This window comes from Panulirus ornatus, chromosome 27 (assembly GCF_036320965.1).
Source record: "Panulirus ornatus isolate Po-2019 chromosome 27, ASM3632096v1, whole genome shotgun sequence".
NCBI lineage: Eukaryota > Metazoa > Arthropoda > Malacostraca > Decapoda > Palinuridae > Panulirus > Panulirus ornatus.
In genome coordinates, this window is record NC_092250.1 from 1,562,105 (window position 1) to 1,582,062 (window position 19,958).

Genomic DNA, 19,958 nt, shown 5'->3' on the forward strand with positions numbered 1-19,958 from the left:
ATATAAATGAATAAACAAATGTGGCAAGCCTGGGATACGTTGGCATGTGGAGAGAGCCCTGGCAAGTGCCCTGATGAAAATTTAGGGTAGTGGAAGTCTTGCACATGTTGTAATTTAATAAATGATCTCATGCCCTTAACCTTCAACCTAAAAATTATCTGGCACTCGACTTTGTATGTAGCATTAGTGACAGACGTTTAATCAAAATTATCATCTAGTCAAAAGGTTGTGTATGCAAGACTGGGATAGATACACAGATGGGTAGACAAGGGTAAACCAAAGGGTCCAACAGCTTTGTGCCATGGGTCCAATATCTAAATACAAAGAAATTCAAAAGCTAGACTGCATGGTTTTAGGGCAGTCATCCAAATAAACTATGTAAACAAATTACACCTTTTTAGCAGCAAAATTCTACTTATAAAGGTTATGGAATACAATCTTTATATTACAAAATTTATTACGTTAACTGAATGCATTATATCTTAAACTTGTGCACTCAAGTTCAGGACAAGAGTAGGAATGATTGTAGGAAGAAATCAATACATTAGGGTTCTGTGCATTGCGTCCATATTACAAGAAGGGAGAGTTTCAACAATATTACATTCATCACACACCTACATTACATATTGCACATACATCCTCCAATCTCTCATGACTAACAGGCACAAAAGCTTCATTTGTTTGAAATCTCTCTCCAGACGTGTCAAAATACTGGTCGATCATGTAGACAGAAGCATTTAAATCAAAGGTAGTTTAACTTAAGACAATGCCAATGACATTCTGCTACATACTTTTTTAGAATTATGCAATCACAAAATTAACTTCAATTCATACAATCACATACACAACATTCACGATCTTACAGAGGCACTGAGGAGCCTCACAGTTCTGTCTTCTTGGGCTTTCCTTTGCGGTCCCAACCCTTGAGTTCACTTGAAGCTTCCTTAGCAATGTATTTGATGAAATCGTCCAGCTCCCGACCACCCTGCAAGAAAATCAAATCCAAGGTACTATTAACTTCAGATAAAATACAGATGCTTCCTGACTTATGATGGGGTTACATTTCAAACCCATCATAATTTTAATATCATTGTCAAAAATATCTAATTTGTACATTAAACACTGCACATATAACCTAACGAACATAGCAGCTTAGCCTAGCCTACCTTAAACATTCTCAACAATTACACTAGCCTACTGTTGGACAAAATCATATAACAAAAAGCCTGTTTCATAGTGTCCAATATCACGTCATAAATTTGGGAGTGTAGGTAGTTATAGCAAACATGTGCACCATGCACAAATTTCTAAAAACTACTTGTAGCTTTACGTTAATATTCCAGGACTAAGTTAAAATTTTTCCTTTCAGGGATGTACCTTTGCCTCATACTTTGAAAAAAAAAACTAACTAGGAATACAATTTTTGCAATCTAAAATGCCTTCAAAATTTACATTTGGTTAATACCTTCATGTCCTAGGCTTTTTCCTTTAAGTTTAATCATTTTTCAGTACTTCTTTCATCAACCTACAACATCCATAAATATCAATGAGCAAACTTTAGCTAATCAAACAGCAAGAGGAGCTTGCTGGATTTTTCCTCAATCTCAGGTGTCTGTTTCTGATGCAACCTCTGGAGGGAAAAAAGCGAACAAGATGAAAATATTCCACTAAAACAAAAAATATACACAAAAAATACTTACATTATAAGAAACAGGTTCACCTCCTTTGGGTTTCCAATACAGGGTAGGGAACCCTCTTACATTGAAAGACGGAGGTACATCATTGGCAGTAGCATCCATTTTTACAATATCTACATCTTCATCTTTCATCTGTAATTTGAATATTTATATAAATCTTTGGAAGATTATTAAAACTATTACATGATGCATGTCAGGTAGATATAGCCTATCTTCACTCAAACATACCTTCCTGAAAATTCCTCAAAACAAAATTCTTAATTTTTAACTTTATAAACATTGCTTTATCGTGCGAGTCCAAGTTTACACAACTCGCACAATATAATTTCACAGCAAATCAAATTATTCCTCTACCACCTTCATCTAAAATACTAATCAATATTCTCCCACCTATTTCAACAATTGGCTCTTACACCAAGTATTTTCTAAAAAATATTTACCATGCATTTTACCCAATCTCACCACCCGACAAAACTACATTTTCTAGTAACATATCCCATTTATATGCATTATCAAACTTATTCCCAGTACTAATTATACTACAATCTACCCATGTCTGTCTTGCTCATTTTCCATCTCGCTTATCCAGAAGAAGGTAGGAATGAATAAAAAACATGGAAATCTCCCTAGATATTTCCTTGCAACAAAACTTCAGCTTTCCCATGATTACCCAAATCTAACTGAACTCGCATACTCATCTATAGTTTCTAAATCATTTAAACTTACCATACTACATTATCTGATAAATGTTAAAATCTTAATAATGCAATAACATACCTTTTCACCAAGTTCATCAAATGTGGGAGCCAACTTCTTACAGTGTCCACACCAGGGTGCATAGAATTCTACAAGTACATCCTTTTCAGAATTTGCTACAACTTCATCAAAATTCTTGGCAACAGCAACAGTGACTGGGCCATCCTGTTCAGGAATTGGCTCTGACTTGAGGTAAGGCTCTAGTTCACCTGCTCTGAGCTTGGTAAGGAAGGCTTCAAAAGTATCCATCCTGTAAACAAAATCATTATTCTTAATGTTAAAAGGTATTCTCAAGTCATACCAACACCATTACAATGAACAACTCTAAACAAGATATCTTAGTAAATAACAGTATTATGATGCTAATTTCCTCTTACGAGATTTTTACAATTACAAATACACAAAAGCATTACAATGCTTTATCATTTTTACACTACAGGCAAAATATATAAAATTTCTCAAATCCATACACCATTACATGGATTTTCATTTTCATAAAGCCGTAAAAGTCAAATTTACAGCTAACTGTGGGAAACATTTCTGGCTAATCCATTATCATATAACCCAAGGACCCCTTATCCAGGGGCTCCAAGGATAAAGTACACTCTGTAGAAGGGAGAGGATGGACTCCACTGAAACGAATTCTTTAACGAGACTGTACTCTCATCAACCGACTATGATAAAGCCCTGCAAAAGGTCAATTTATTCTGGCATAACCTCAAGCTTGAGGATATCGGCCTAAAGCACTTTTTGATGTGAACATTTTCTCTAAGAATGCTGTAAATATTCTAATGTATAAAAGTCAATCTACAACAGTATAAAGAGGTAATAAGTACAGCACCATATCTAGGAGTGTTTACTACATACAAATAGATGAGTATGCTATTGACGTTTGTGTGAATAAATTGTACATTTCCTTTTCCATAGCCAGAGGTTGAACCATTATGTGACGTTCATTTTTTTTCATTCATTTCAAGCTAAAAGTTTGTTTCTAAATTGTTCTTACATTTTTCATATGTATATATATGTATGTGTGTGTGTGTGTGTGTATGTGCATATGTGTGTGTGTGTGTGTGTGTGTGTGTGTGTATATGTATATATATATGTATATTATCCCTGGGGATGGGGGTGAAAGAATGCTTCCCACGTGTTCCTCGCGTGTCGTAGAAAGCGACTAGAGGGGACGGGAGCGGGGGGCCGGAAATCCTCCCCTCCTTGTATTAACTTTCTAAAATGGGAAACAGAAGAAGGAGTCACGCGGGGAGTGATCATCCTCCTCGAAGGCTCAGAGTGGGGTGCCTAAATGTGTGTGGATGTAACCAAGATGTGAAAAAAGGAGAGATAGGTAGTATGTTTGAGGAAAGGAACCTGGATGTTTTGGCTCTGAGTGAAACGAAGCTCAAGGGTAAAGGGGAAGAGTGGTTTGGAAATGTCTGGGGAGTGAAGTCAGGGGTTAGTGAGAGGACAAGAGCAAGGGAAGGAGTAGCAATACTCCTGAAACAGGAGTTGTGGGAGTATGTGATAGAATGTAAGAAAGTAAATTCTCGATTAATATGGGTAAAATTGAAAGTTGATGGAGAGAGGTGGGTGATTATTGGTGCATATGCACCTGGGCATGAGAAGAAAGATCATGAGAGGCAAGTGTTTTGGGAGCAGCTAAATGAGTGTGTTAGCGGTTTTGATGCACGAGACCGGGTTATAGTGATGGGTGATTTGAATGCAAAGGTGAGTAATGTGGCAGTTGAGGGAATAATTGGTATGCATGGGGTGTTCAGTGTTGTAAATGGAAATGGTGAAGAGCTTGTAGATTTATGTGCTGAAAAAGGACTGATGATTGGGAATACCTGGTTTAAAAAGCGAGATATACATAAGTATACTTATGTAAGTAGGAGAGATGGCCAGAGAGCGTTATTGGATTACGTGTTAATTGACAGGCGTGCGAAAGAGAGACTTTTGGATGTTAATGTGCTGAGAGGTGCAACTGGAGGGATGTCTGATCATTATCTTGTGGAGGCTAAGGTGAAGATTTGTATGGGTTTTCAGAAAAGAGGAGTGAATGTTGGGGTGAAGAAGGTGGTGAGAGTAAGTGAGCTTGGGAAGGAGACCTGTGTGGGGAAGTACCAGGAGAGACTGTGTACAGAATGGAAAAAGGTGAGAACAATGGAAGTAAGGGGAGTCGGGGAGGAATGGGATGTATTTAGGGAATCAGTGATGGATTGCGCAAAAGATGCTTGTGGCATGAGAAGAGTGGGAGGTGGGCTGTTTAGAAAGGGTAGTGTGTGGTGGGATGAAGAAGTAAGAGTATTAGTGAAAGAGAAGAGAGAGGCATTTGGACGATTTTTGCAGGGAAAAAATGAAATTGAGTGGGAGAAGTATAAAAGAAAGAGACAGGAGGTCAAGAGAAAGGTGCAAGAGGTGAAAAAAAGGGCAAATGAGAGTTGGGGTGAGAGACTATCAGTAAATTTTAGGGAGAATAAAAAGATGTTCTGGAAGGAGGTAAATAGGGTGCGTAAGACAAGGGAGCAAATGGGAACTTCAGTGAAGGGCGTAAATGGGGAGGTGATAACAAGTAGCGGTGATGTGAGAAGGAGATGGAATGAGTATTTTGAAGGTTTGTTGAATGTGTCTGATGACAGAGTGGCAGATATAGGGTGTTTTGGTCGAGGTGGTGTGCAAAGTGAGAGGGTTAGGGAAAATGATTTGGTAAACAGAGAAGAGGTAGTAAAAGCTTTGCGGAAGATGAAAGCCGGCAAGGCAGCAGGTTTGGATGGTATTGCAGTGGAATTTATTAAGAAAGGGGGTGACTGTATTGTTGACTGGTTGGTAAGGTTATTTAATGTATGTATGACTCATGGTGAGGTGCCTGAGGATTGGCGGAATGCGTGCATAGTGCCATTGTACAAAGGCAAAGGGGATAAGAGTGAGTGCTCAAATTACAGAGGTATAAGTTTGTTGAGTATTCCTGGTAAATTATATGGGAGGGTATTGATTGAGAGGGTGAAGGCATGTACAGAGCATCAGATTGGGGAAGAGCAGTGCGGTTTCAGAAGTGGTAGAGGATGTGTGGATCAGGTGTTTGCTTTGAAGAATGTATGTGAGAAATACTTAGAAAAGCAAATGGATTTGTATGTAGCATTTATGGATCTGGAGAAGGCATATGATAGAGTTGATAGAGATGCTCTGTGGAAGGTATTAAGAATATATGGTGTGGGAGGCAAGTTGTTAGAAGCAGTGAAAAGTTTTTATCGAGGATGTAAGGCATGTGTACGTGTAGGAAGAGAGGAAAGTGATTGGTTCTCAGTGAATGTAGGTTTGCGGCAGGGGTGTGTGATGTCTCCATGGTTGTTTAATTTGTTTATGGATGGGGTTGTAAAGGAGGTAAATGCAAGAGTCCTGGAAAGAGGGGCAAGTATGAAGTCTGTTGGGGATGAGAGAGCTTGGGAAGTGAGTCAATTGTTGTTCGCTGATGATACAGCGCTGGTGGCTGATTCATGTGAGAAACTGCAGAAGCTGGTGACTGAGTTTGGTAAAGTGTGTGGAAGAAGAAAGTTGAGAGTAAATGTGAATAAGAGCAAGGTTATTAGGTACAGTAGGGGTGAGGGTCAAGTCAATTGGGAGGTGAGTTTGAATGGAGAAAAACTGGAGGAAGTGAAGTGCTTTAGATATCTGGGAGTGGATCTGTCAGCGGATGGAACCATGGAAGCGGAAGTGGATCATAGGGTGGGGGAGGGGGCGAAAATTTTGGGAGCCTTGAAAAATGTGTGGAAGTCGAGAACATTATCTCGGAAAGCAAAAATGGGTATGTTTGAGGGAATAGTGGTTCCAACAATGCTGTATGGTTGCGAGGCGTGGGCTATGGATAGAGATGTGCGCAGGAGGATGGATGTGCTGGAAATGAGATGTTTGAGGACAATGTGTGGTGTGAGGTGGTTTGATCGAGTAAGTAACGTAAGGGTAAGAGAGATGTGTGGAAATAAAAAGAGCGTGGTTGAGAGAGCAGAAGAGGGTGTTTTGAAATGGTTTGGGCACATGGAGAGAATGAGTGAGGAGAGATTGACCAAGAGGATATATGTGTCGGAGGTGGAGGGAACGAGGAGAAGAGGGAGACCAAATTGGAGGTGGAAAGATGGAGTGAAAAAGATTTTGTGTGATCGGGGCCTGAACATGCAGGAGGGTGAAAGGAGGGCAAGAAATAGAGTGAATTGGAGTCATGTGGTATATAGGGGTTGACGTGCTGTCAGTGGATTGAAGCAAGGCATGTGAAGCGTCTGGGGTAAACCATGGAAAGCTGTGTAGGTATGTATATTTGCGTGTGTGGACGTGTGTATGTACATGTGTATGGGGGGGGGGGGTTGGGCCATTTCTTTCGTCTGTTTCCTTGCGCTACCTCGCAAACGCGGGAGACAGCGACAAAGTATAAAAAAAAAAAAAAAAAAAAAAAAAAAAAAAAAAAAAAAAAAATAGATAGGAATCCCAAATATGACAACCATCAATTAACATAAGGCTACCCCGAAATACAAACCTCCCTCAATGTATCCACAAACCTAGCTGACAAACGCATCATACTTAATCCTTTCATACAAGAAAGCAGATACTGTCAAGAGAATTAATCCCAATCACAGCACCATACAGGACAAACCTGGTAAGGCTGTCTTTATAACTAAAATACTGCATCCTTTTAAAATATTCAATTATTAGAAAAACCAAATAAAATGGCATTAATAAAAAAAGAAATGGTGAAGCGTGTGGATGATACCAAAATCTGCACAGGAAAACATAGCATGTCTGAAGTCTGTAGATCCAATAAAGTTCTATGGAGGATTCCAGGTTCTTTAATGTAAATAAGAGGATGGAAGAACTGGAAAGTGAAGTAACTGAGAACATTGAAGCATGTGGCATATTAAGGAATGACGAAGTGCAGTAGTAAGCATAGTCTGCTTAAGAGTAGACACGTGATAAAAAGGTTTAGGTATATGGAAAGGACGAGTGAGGGCAATCTACGTGATCAGTGCCACAAGTAGGGAGAGTATGAGGTGGGAAACTAAATTCGCGAAATAATGGAAAGGAGGCAGCTTCGGGGATACAAAGGCCGAAATATAATGAGGCGTGCACTGTATGAAATGAACCGGATCAATATTGTACATTGTGTGAAATACGGTCTCAAAGGGGTGAACTTCAGCACAGTTAGGTAATCCATGCAGCAGTTTGTGGAGGTTTGACTAAGTAGTAGTCTATAGTTCAAGATATAACAGGCTGTGTGCAAGTTAAGCTATTGCTTGCTTATTCCTAATACTACTCCAACACAGGACAGTAATATCTGTGAAAATTAAACTATTACTTTTGTGCAGTTTCATGCTCTTACATATTCATATTTCCAATTTACACTTTGCATCCCTGCTAAACTCTCCAGTTCGGATAAGCACTATTCATAACTTTATATGACTTTCCAAGATCAACAAACAGAAGTAATAAGGTTATAAGTATAAAGCCAAGATGTTAAATAGCATCACCAGTGAAAATCAAGGCAAAGTTAAAATGTGAAATGTTTTCCAATAGAATAATTCTTTTCAAGCCTGCCAAACCCATGGTCCCCTATCCACAACCAGGCTCCACAGACCTTTCTAGGGTTTCCCCCAGCTGCTTCATATGCCCTGGTTCAGTCCACTGACTGCACATCACCTCTTGTAGCCAAATCATTCCATTTCACAATCCCAGGTATGCCTTTCGCCCTTCTGAGTGTTCAGGCCCCAAGCACTTTTCCTTTCCTCTTCAGACATAGGTACGCTCTTTGTCAGCCTCTCCACACATTCTCTCCATATGCCTAAACAATTTCATTGCACCCTCTTCATCTCTCTCAATCATTCTTTTCAATTACTACATCTTACCCTTTTAAGACAAGCCTCTTCACCATATATTGTCTTTAAACTTACAATTTTTTTGCACATCCACCCCCCTCCACACATTATCACATACAGCCCATGCTCTGCATCCATGCAATATCACTTGGACTACTAAACCTTCAAAATCTCAAATCCTCACCCTCCCAGATAACGACATTTTTCCACACATTCCTGAAAGCTCCTGGAGCCTTCACCCAACCTGACAATCTGCTTCCATGGTTCCATTTGCTGCAATGTCTAGTCCAAGTATCTAAAAATAATAAATCTGCACACCACATCCTGCTAATATTTACCTGTAAGGTCAACAAAAACTAATATAAAACTATTGGATAAACAAATACTCACGAGAAATCCTCCTTCATAACGAATTTTTCAGACTTTACATTTCTAGCGCAGATTACAGGCTTGTCTCCAGCAACAAAATCTATGCCAAACTCGTTTAACTCATGCTGGAAGTCATCCTTATTGGCTATGGCAAAGTTGAATTCTGCAAAGTTCCTTGCTACCTGTGAATGCAAAAAATTTCATGACAATGATGGTTTAACATATCTATGCATACAGAAAAAACAGATGCACATGTTAAAAATGTCTTGAAAAATGTAACAGTAATTTGCTAAACTACAACATCAATCTTGTACCTTCAAAATGCGATTACGCCAGTAGTTGGTGCCTTTTGTGTTCTTCACATAATCTACGCTGTAATAACCAACTACAAGAGGTGGAAGAAAGTCCTGGACAGTATCCTGAGTGCGATGACCCACCAAGCCATGGCTGTAAGGATGAAATTCTTTTATTATCTAGGAGTCCTTGCTTCTTATCCAGTACCGTTTGTGGGTCAAATAACTTTTCCACAAATAATACATGGCCCTCATGCATAGGTTCAATGCATTCAGTTAATAATCCATTAAATCTATTAATGATTAGGGAATACCTATATCGTATACATAAATTCAAATTTAAGCTGGTCATGCATCCTAACAGGGTAATGATGCATTTCTACCGGGACATATGCTTTGTAAAAGACAATAATATCGAGCTACAATCTTTTAACGTGCATAAGCCCGTCCTGTAACTAAAATATGTTCTTGGAACATACGCAACTTATGTAGACTACCAAAAGTTGCCCATCTAAGATGGACAGTTTTTGATATCAAAGCATCGCTTTATATTTCAACAAAAATCCAACAAAGCATCACAAGTTAATGGTGCAATGGTTACATAAAACCAATTGATAAAATCAGTATTAATGGTACTCCTCACCCTGTTAATAATTATGCATTTTCTCATCCTATCATGTCAATAATTATGCATTTAAGTATAAAAGCTGACATACAATTGTAATATAACCATTCTTCACAATTCTGCAACACCAAGTGACTGTTCTTCACAAACCACTCTCTGCTGGCACTAACCTCAAGCCAAAACACTGAGGCAGGTCACTTACAATAAAGAGGAATGACTATGATAATGGTACTACAAATCGTAACAGATGACTGCTAAGGGTACAGCAAAGAAAAAAATTTCACATTTAAAATAATGATTTTGCACCTGCACATATAACATTCTTTCGGGTAAAATGTAATGATCAATACAATCAACCTTGCCTCTTGCAAGACAATATCAACACGATTTATACCTTTATCCTTTACAATCCATCTGTTACAACTATTATTAGATTTTTCCAAAATGAATAAAATGTTTAAGATTGTCTCAAAAGTAAAGAGCTTTGACCACCAACAATCTTCCTCGACATGCCAATATCAAAATTTCTATTCATAACAAAGTTCCTAAGTTTCTACTTACAAATTTTCCTTTACAAAGGCCTCAATTGAAGATCTGTCATTAGGTCCTTCATAGACAACAGATGATGGTTCAAATTTGTTCTCAAGATGTTTTGGTCTGAAAAGCACAACAACATTATTGTGTCCATATTTCTCGTTCACCTCTGCTTTCACGGAGTGAGCAAAGCGAACAGATTCACGAAGTTTATCTGCTGCCTTGAGGAATGCATCTGAAATTAAAAATGAAAATGTGACAATGCTATAATACAATTACATGCAACAGGGGAAATGAACTTGTGGAAAAAAATAATTTATTTGATTAAACTGTACTGTATATAGTCAGTCATCATATATAAACTATCAGCTGTGGAACCACAAATTCATTGCAGTACAAGTTTTTTCCTTCAAAACTCTGAATTACCATTTAGAATAAAAGCCTGCAACTGCAAAATTTAAAGTTCAAATATATTCTTACCTTTAAGTTTAGAATCTTCCCCAAAGTACACAACACTAACTTCAGGAGCGGCAAGGAAGGCCTCAGCGACCTCAATGGATGTCAGTTCCTTTGATGCTGGGCCAACTTGTGATTTCATGTACTTAACAATGCCATCTGCAGAAGAAATGCCACGTTAATAAATCTAGATTTAAGTACTATTTTGGAAGGTATTTCATCCAACTTTCTGAAATGCAGCTAAACCTCCCTTGTGCTATTTCTGAAAGAAAAATTCTCAGTTACCCAAGAACATGCTCATCTACACAAACCTACATCTCTCCAATCTGTAAGCTTATCACTTTCTGCTCAGGGGTAATAATTCTATACTTTGAGGAAATGAAAAAAAAATGTCAAGCACTCCATTTTGGCCTCTGAACCCACAATGCACCATACAAAAATATTCTAATCAAGATTATATAAAAATGTATATCAAAAGAAAAGAATTTCATCTTTTATTCAAACTTATACGTACATTAATACCATCAGCCCAACATTTTCTAAAACTTGCACGAAAAGTTCTCAAACTTACTGGCTTCTCGAGGCCCATTGTAGTCTGTGGAGAGTTCTCCACCCCTGAAAATTTTTAATGTGGGGTACCCAGACACTCCATATTTCCCACAGGAGTCTTTCCCATCTTCCGTGCAATCAACCTAGAAAGACAAGGCATATCAATACTATCAACTATGGCAACAACTAATTCTCACAATTATCCAGCCAATTATCAAAACAGTTGGCTAACCAAATCATGCACTCCTTACCTGCCTTGCACAGGACAAATTTTTCATTCCAAAATCTAGAATTGCAGTTCAACACATTATCAAAAAATACATTCAATCCTAGAGACTACATCCAACCTGTTTCTACAATAAGAGTTAAAATTCCCTGTGCTTCTGTCTTGTGCAGCATTACAGATTTGTTCTCACAAAAAAAAAAAAATAATGAGGAAGAAACCAAATACTTCAAATTAATTTCATTAACATAAAACATGAGTGCACACAAATCTTAACTCAAAATTCCATTGCACAGAATAGAGGATTCCCAGATATACAAATAATTTTTTCAATAAAAATGAAAAGTTTTCACTCTAGTCAAATAACTCCACACAACTCAAAAGTCATACTTTATCATCTGAAATATTTCTGGCCCTAACAATTTACTTAAATGTTTTGTATATCCACGTTTTGTATATCCTGCAATCCACTAATGGTACCTCGAACTATACTATAATACCCCTCAAACCAACCTACATGGTCAACCAATCTCCAACTTTCTCAAGTCAGCATTCTATCTCTGTTCTAACTAAAAGTGTAAGTTATCAGTCTACTCTTAATCTTCTAATTTTTACCCTGAAAACCCTCATCCATATCAGAATCAAAACAGGTTCCTAAGGTCTTCAACACTAATTCCTAATCAACTGGGATTTAAGGACAATTCCATTATCTGACAACCACCTGAGAGATCTAAACAGTCATAGCAATGTTTTTTTTTTTTTTTTTTTGCCGCTGTCTCCCGCGTTTGCGAGGTAGCGCAAGGAAACAGACGAAAGAAATGGCCCAACCCCCCCCCCATACACATGTATATACATACGTCCACACACGCAAATATACATACCTACACAGCTTTCCATGGTTTACCCCAGACGCTTCACATGCCTTGATTCAATCCACTGACAGCACGTCAACCCCGGTATACCACATCGCTCCAATTCACTCTATTCCTTGCCCTCCTTTCACCCTCCTGCATGTTCAGGCCCCGATCACACAAAATCTTTTTCACTCCATCTTTCCACCTCCAATTTGGTCTCCCTTTTCTCCCCGTTCCCTCCACCTCCGACACATATATCCTCTTGGTCAATCTTTCCTCACTCATTCTCTCCATGTGCCCAAACCATTTCAAAACACCCTCTTCTGCTCTCTCAACCACGCTCTTTTTATTTCCACACATCTCTCTTACCCTTACGTTACTCACTCGATCAAACCACCTCACACCACACATTGTCCTCAAACATCTCATTTCCAGCACATCCATACTCCTGCGCACAACTCTATCCATAGCCCACGCCTCGCAACCATACAACATTGTTGGAACCACTATTCCTTCAAACATACCCATTTTTGCTTTCCGAGATAATGTTCTCGACTTCCATACATTCTTCAAGGCTCCCAGAATTTTCGCCCCCTCCCCCACCCTATGATCCACTTCCGCTTCCATGGTTCCATCCGCTGCCAGATCCACTCCCAGATATCTAAAATGTATCTAAAATAGCAATGTATTTCTCCAAAAATATTCCACTCTGATAAACCCCTTCAATAGAACCCTCTCCTTTTAACACACAACATTCCCCCCCATACATGTCAATGCAACTTACAGTCCAATCCAATTCTAACACTAAGTTATGAGCATCTGCATGCGACATAACTTTCATTCTTTTCCACTTAAGTCAAACAATATCGTCAATACACCTTTATAACTAGTTCACCATATCAGCGATACATTATCATATCTTAATGCAACCATAAAGCAAGTGTCCTTCCATTGAACCATCGCATGCCTTTCTGAAATCCATAAATACTGTTTACAATTCATCTGAAGCTATCTGCACTATCTGCTTAAGTGCACAAAATCTGGTCTGCACACCTTTATCCTTCAGGAACATCTTTAACTTAAACAACAGGGTTCAGTATTCCTTTTTACAAATTCTAATCCTACCATACCCCTTGCCAACTATGCCATGAAGGCATTCCTTAAATTCTTAATTATTTTCACTCCATTTTATACATCTCAATTAGTACTAACTTTATTTTATCAAAAAATAGAACCTTTTTTCATGCTGCTGCATCATCCAAATCTATCGGGGATTTATTCGAACTCCAATTTGTATATAACAATTTTTTTCCAATTTTGGGGGCACAATTGTCCTTTCAACATGTCTTATCCTCAAACATTTTCTGCCTTCTTCCCACCTCTTCCCATCATCTTTAATCCTTTCAAAACAGCTCTCGTCACCATTCCTCTTTTGTCATACGCAATTTTCCAGACCTGTCTGGTACACCTCTTGCTTTCCTTAACTCTCCTCTCCAGCTCATATTTCTCAATTCATTCTTCAGTCAAGATCCCTATTTGCATTTCTGTAATTCACATTCCCCATATTACTTTTATATCTAAGGACTTTTCTACACACCTTGCCCTCCATGAATATTTTCATTATTGCACGATTCAGCTAATATCCCTCATCTTTTCTTCAGCCATCTATTCCTTTTGACCAACATTCTTCTAAACCACAAACCTGTCAATCTTACTGCATCTCATTATATTCCATAATATAACCTTACTTTGCACATGTATCCATTTCCCAAGCATTAAATTTCATATTTTGATTCCTTGACTCAAAGCTATCATTACTCATATGCAGAGGCCTCCAAAATAAAAATGGCCAATACACTACTTTGGTCTGACAGGCCAACAAAATAAAAATGGCCAATATATTACTGTGGTCTGACAGGCCACCAAAATAAAAATGGTCATTACTGTGGTCTGACATGCCAAAATAAAAATGGCCAATATATTACTGTGGTCTGGCAGGCCACCAAAAAAATGGCCAATTTATTACGGTGGTCTGACAGGCCAACAAAAAATGGTCAATACTGTGGTCTGACAAGCAAACAATCTTATTCAAATGAACCCGAAGTTTCATAATACTGTGCAGAACAGCTTCTTACCTTTGCTAATATCACAGGAGGATCGTTCGTCTTCAGATAGAAGCAGCCTTCTCAAATTCTGGTTTCAACCGCTTACAATGTCCACACCTGGGGAAATTTTTTTATCATAAATGCACTTTTATATATATCTATATATAGAGATATGCTTTGTGTAAGGTAAGATACTAGAACCAGAGAAGTTTTTTAACAAAGGTGTAATGCAGGTGTAAGATTAGGAAGGGAGGAGAATCGCTGGTTCCCACTGAAGATTGGTCTGCGGCAGGGGCGTGTGATCTCACCATGGTAGTTTAATTTGTTTACGGATGTGGTTAGGGAGGTAAATGCAAGAGTTTTGGAGAAAGGGGGAAGTATGCAGTCTGTTGGGAATGAGAGAGCCTGGGAAGTGTCAATTGTTGTTTGATGATACAGCACTGGTGGCCAATCCAAGGGAGAAACTGCATAAGTCGACGATACTTTGGAAAAGCGTGAAAGGAGAGAGTTGAGAGAGTAAATGTGAATAAGAGCAAGGTTATTAGGTTCAGCAGAACCAAAGAACAATTTAGTTGGGAAGCAAGTTTGAATGAAGAAAAATTGGAGGAAGGGTTTTCGATATCTGGGAGTGGATTTGGCAGCGAATGGAACCATGGAGGTGGAAGAGAGTCATAGGGTGGCAAGGTGGCAAAGTTTCTGGGATAATGAACGTACAGAAGGAGAGAAAACTTATCTTGGAGCAAAAATGGGTATGTTTGCAGGATTAGTAATTCCAACAATATTCTATGGTTGCAAGGCTTGGGCTATAGATGGGGTTGTAATGAAGTGTTGGAAATTAAATGTTTGAAGACAATATGTGGTTTGACCAAGTAATGAAAGGGTAAGAAGTGTGGTAATAATGATTGTGTGGTCTCAACTGAGAAAAGGTGTGTTGAAATGGTTTCGACATATGGAAGGAATAAGTGAGGAAAGATTGACAAAGAGGGTACATGTCTCTGAGGTGGAGGGAACAGGTATCAGGAGACCAAATTGTGGTGGAAGGATGGAAAGGGATTTTAAGCATTCAAGGCCTCAACATGCAGGAGGGTGAAAGGCTGGCATGGATTAGAGTGAATTGCAATGATGTGGAATACTTTCTTTTCTTTCTTTCAAACTATCCGCCCTTTCCCGCATTAGCGAGGTAGCGTTAAGAACAGAGGACTGGGCCTTTGTGGAATATCCTCACCTGGCCCCCCTCTGTTCCTTCTTTTGGAAAATTAAAAAAAAGAAAAAAAAAAAAGGAGAGGGGAGGATTTCCAGCCTCCAGCTCCCTCCCCTTTTAGTCGCCTTCTACGACACGCAGGGAATACGTGGGAAGTATTCTTCATCCCCTATCCCCAGGGATAAATGTGTGGAATACTGCGTATATTTTATATATATATATATATATATATATATATATATATATATATATATATATATATATGAATGGATGAGTCTGTTTCCTGATGCTACCTCTAATGCAGGAAATGGTCATAAATTATAACATTTTCATATGTATTCACCTTTCCCACATTAGCAAGGTAGCGCTAAGAACTGAGGACTAAGCCTTAAAGGGAATAATCTCGCTTGGACCCCTTCCGTTTCTTCTTTTGGAATATCAAATATATATAGAATTCCTTATATGCAAATTCATAAATAAGTAACATACTTCTAATTCGTGAAAAATAATCTCGGTGCCCCAGTTGGTTATGCCTGAAAATGTCCGCTGTAACAACTTTTCAATAAAAATATAGCTCTGTTTTAACTACCCGGGATGGTTACATAAAGTTTTAAGGGCCCTCATTTCACTTAAGTTAATGTTAACCCCAAATTTCCTTGACAGCCCTTGCCAGTTGCCTTATATCAAAATACAATGCCTCAACTCAAGCTCAACTTTATTTCTATAAAACGTATGCATAGTCCTATCTAGTTTTCACAACTAAACTCGTAATTCACCACAGCTACTTGCTGAAAATGTTTCCATTCAAAATTTACCACCTGTTCCCAAACATTTATCCTCCATTTTCCACATCCTTATAGCATTCCCCACTAAAATCTATTTAATAACAATCATTAAGTAATGATGGGCAACACTATACTGCACTAAGCTGCAGAGGTGGACAACTGACAGCCAGTTGCAACACTGAAAAATCTTCATTTGTGGCGGTCTTGTGTACGTGACCAGTAGTAAATGTTCATGTTACCCTTGCACTGAATGTACCTTTGGGTACTAAGTGACTACTTAATGCTAATGAAGTGTTTAGTGAATATCATATCTGTAGAGGATGATCTGAAGAATTATACTAACCAAATCATACTAACCCAACAATATGGAGGGTTACGAATTGCAATACAAACAAAATGTAAGGCTAAATATATTGTACTATAAACAGGTTTCGAGCTGGCTAGTATCAAAATTCCCATTCTTGTTTTGCAGGATACACCTTATTCTTGTAACCGGTGGATGCTGCTCAGCATCACAGGATTGTAAAACACTAGAATAAATGAGGTAACCAGTCTTTATGAATCGAATAACCCTCTATTTACAAGCCGACACTTCTATAATTACAACTGGGTACCTTGTAGATTATGCCACCTCCATTTCATGCTATTTGGTTATCGTGTAAAGAAACTAAAAATCTAAAATGTCCCTCCACCTCAAAACTTTGGAACTACATCTTCATGCCACTCCATATCCTCAAAAATACATTCATATCTCGACACTTTTCATTTTTCAAAGAAATCCATCCTCAATGTGGGCTTTTATATTCAACGACAAGAGACAAACAAGAATATGGGGAAAGTTATATAATTATGAATGAACAATCATTTCCCAATCAATAGTTATACAATTATGAACGGTCACATCTTGCAGTACTTCAAGCAAGAAGAGTGGAAGATGCAATGATACAGAGTTTTGAACCTGTGGACTTTATATGAAGACCATGACAATAGTTTCCCTCCTTAAAAATCTGAAATGAACAACAGAACTACCTTTCCAGTGCCACATGAAGTTTGTTGTTATCCTGAGGAAGGTAAGTCTCAAGCAACTTACAGATTATCTAAGCCTTTAATAATTTTGTATATTTGCATTAAATAACTCGGCCTTCTTTAAGCTAGACAGATGCTGCTCTCGGAATTGTTTTTCAGGCTGGGAAACATTTTGGTTACTCAATACTGCACTCCATCTGTCATGTCTCTCAGTAGGATGACCAAAACAATACAATATTCTATACAAAAAAAAAAAAAAAAACGAATTGAAATGTGCGAGTATGATTTCCCTCGACAAATTCAAAGGCCCTTTCAATAATTCCTCCAAGAACTTTGTTCGTTCTCCTTACTACTTGCTTCCTTGTCAGGTCACCTGAGATTATCATACCAAAGGCTTTCCTCATTTACTTTAGCAGTTAACTAAGACATCCTGCAATTTTTTCCTTTACATGTTTGCTACCAATACGTAAAACTCTGCATTTATCAATACCAAAATTCCTTTGTCAACTATGATCCCTGAACAGTTAATCTGTCAGCTTGAAGCAGCTGAACACTCAAAATCCTTTATAATTCAAAACCCTGCCCACTTCAACGGAACCTTGTAGTAGGAGGAACTACAAATACAACCCCCCACTGCCTATCAATTGTACAGTGGGAGGAATCCACTGGCAAATTCCACTTCAAAATCAATGAAGACAGACGTGTCTTCACCCCTTAAATTACTTGCCTAGGTAAACCTCCCTATTTAGCATTAGCTTTTTAAATGGGGTTAATTATATTTGTTTATTCGTTGCTAATGAGGTTAGAGAATACATAAACAAACCATGATTTAATGCACAATATTGTGAGATCCCAAACACAAACCCAACACAGCTGACCCTGCTCAGCCAACATAGCACAACCTACTCAACCCACACTGGACACCCTATACAACATAGCAAACCCTGTACAACACCGTACATCCTATACAACCAACACAGCACAGCCTGTACTAACACAGCACAGCCTTCTCAACCAATACAGCACAACCTGTACAACACTGCACAGCCTATACAACCAATAACAGCACATCCTGTACAACACAGCACAGCCTTCTCAGCCAATACAGCACAGGCTGTACAACACAGCACAGCCTTCTCAACACAGCACATCCTGTGCAGCACACATACCAGTCATCCAACACGCCATTAACACAACACCTTCCACAACACAGCCTACCTAACCTCCAAAAAACAACCTACTCAACCAACACAGCATTGCAATGCTTGCTTGCATCTCCAGCAACACAGCAGTCTCAGCTCAGCCAACACAGCATCCCAACGTCCCTTCACACATGCTTTAACACAGCCGGCTCCACGCCAATAAACACAGCCACTTACAACCCCCCCCCAAAACAACCTTCATTCCCCTTGTGTACACAACCCACCGACCCTTAGCATCCACACAACCCTAGAGGATGCTACGAGAATTTGAAAAAATAAATATAGGAAGAAAAAACGGTAGAAAAAGGCGTTTTTTTCTTTTTTTTTGGAGGAAGTCAACAACCTGTGTCCCTAACTCACCATGGGGCGAAGAACATCACTAACACTGTGTCGTAACTGCCAATCCGACTGTCGAAGTCGGAATCCCCGACTTGGATGACATCCTCAGCCAACGCAGCCGCCACAAAGGCGAGCAATATTAGTAATCTTGCAGCCATGTTTCTCCCCTGCGTCCTTCACCAGTTACTCAATACCGTATACTGTTTAAATGCCGGCCTGGCAAGTGAAGTCTTGCCTCACGAGATGCCACATCTATTTTTATTTCTCCATTAATCTACGGAATATAAAGGTATTTCATTGACTCCATTTACATCAGTTGATTCAACGGATGTTGCCGAAATCTCTTTTATATAACATGTGTGGAAATGAGGTGGTATTCAGCCGAAAAATATTCAAAGTTACATAGAATCTTCCTTCGACGTCCGGATCTGTCTCTGTGGTGGCCAGCAGCCATTGGCCAAGGGCGGCCTACTACAGCCAATCAGCGCCTTACACTTAGTTTGGCACAGCTGAGCGCCATTTTTAAAACTCATTATCGAGGCTATTTTTGCTTTGGCTATCCAACACATTATTTATGAAGACATCAGTGGAATATAATCTTTCTAAAATAAGAATTTAACGGGATATGGTAAGATTTACTTCATGATATCAAATACAATTATAGTACAAGCAGTTGAATATGTAGATATGTCTCTCTCTCTCTCTCTCTCTCTCTCTCTCTCTCTCTCTCTCTCTCTCTCTCTCTCTATATATATATATATATATATATATATATATATTTCGTTCGGTAATTTTATGAATAAAAGTTGACAAAAAATAATGCATTATTAATTCAATACCTAAAGTTAATTCCTGTGTGTGTGTATATATATAAACAGGATGGATCAGGTGTATACGCCTTATGCATGCTATTGCAAAATAGTTTATGCATAACAAATGGACAATGGCTTCATTAGCATATATCCATTCTCTTGCTGTCATGTATTATATACCTAAACCACAACCCGTTTTCTACAAATCAGCCTTTCACACTACTCAATACTTTTATCTTGACTGTTTTTTATGTCTTGTTTCAGCATGTTCAGGCTC

At 38.6% G+C, this 19,958-nt stretch overlaps 1 protein-coding gene across 1 annotated transcript; it reads right to left on the bottom strand.

The window, feature by feature from the left end:
• Window positions 1-439: 439 nt before the first annotated feature.
• LOC139757522 (protein disulfide-isomerase A3-like) lies at window positions 440-19,071 on the bottom strand. The gene is given in 11 exon segments (XM_071678047.1): window positions 440-985; window positions 1,701-1,829; window positions 2,475-2,703; window positions 8,699-8,859; window positions 8,992-9,124; window positions 10,157-10,364; window positions 10,610-10,744; window positions 11,157-11,277; window positions 14,347-14,384; window positions 14,387-14,433; window positions 18,891-19,071. Coding segments are annotated over 11 exon segments (1,443 nt in total). The 5' UTR covers window positions 19,028-19,071; the 3' UTR covers window positions 440-880.
• Window positions 19,072-19,958: the final 887 nt, after the last annotated feature.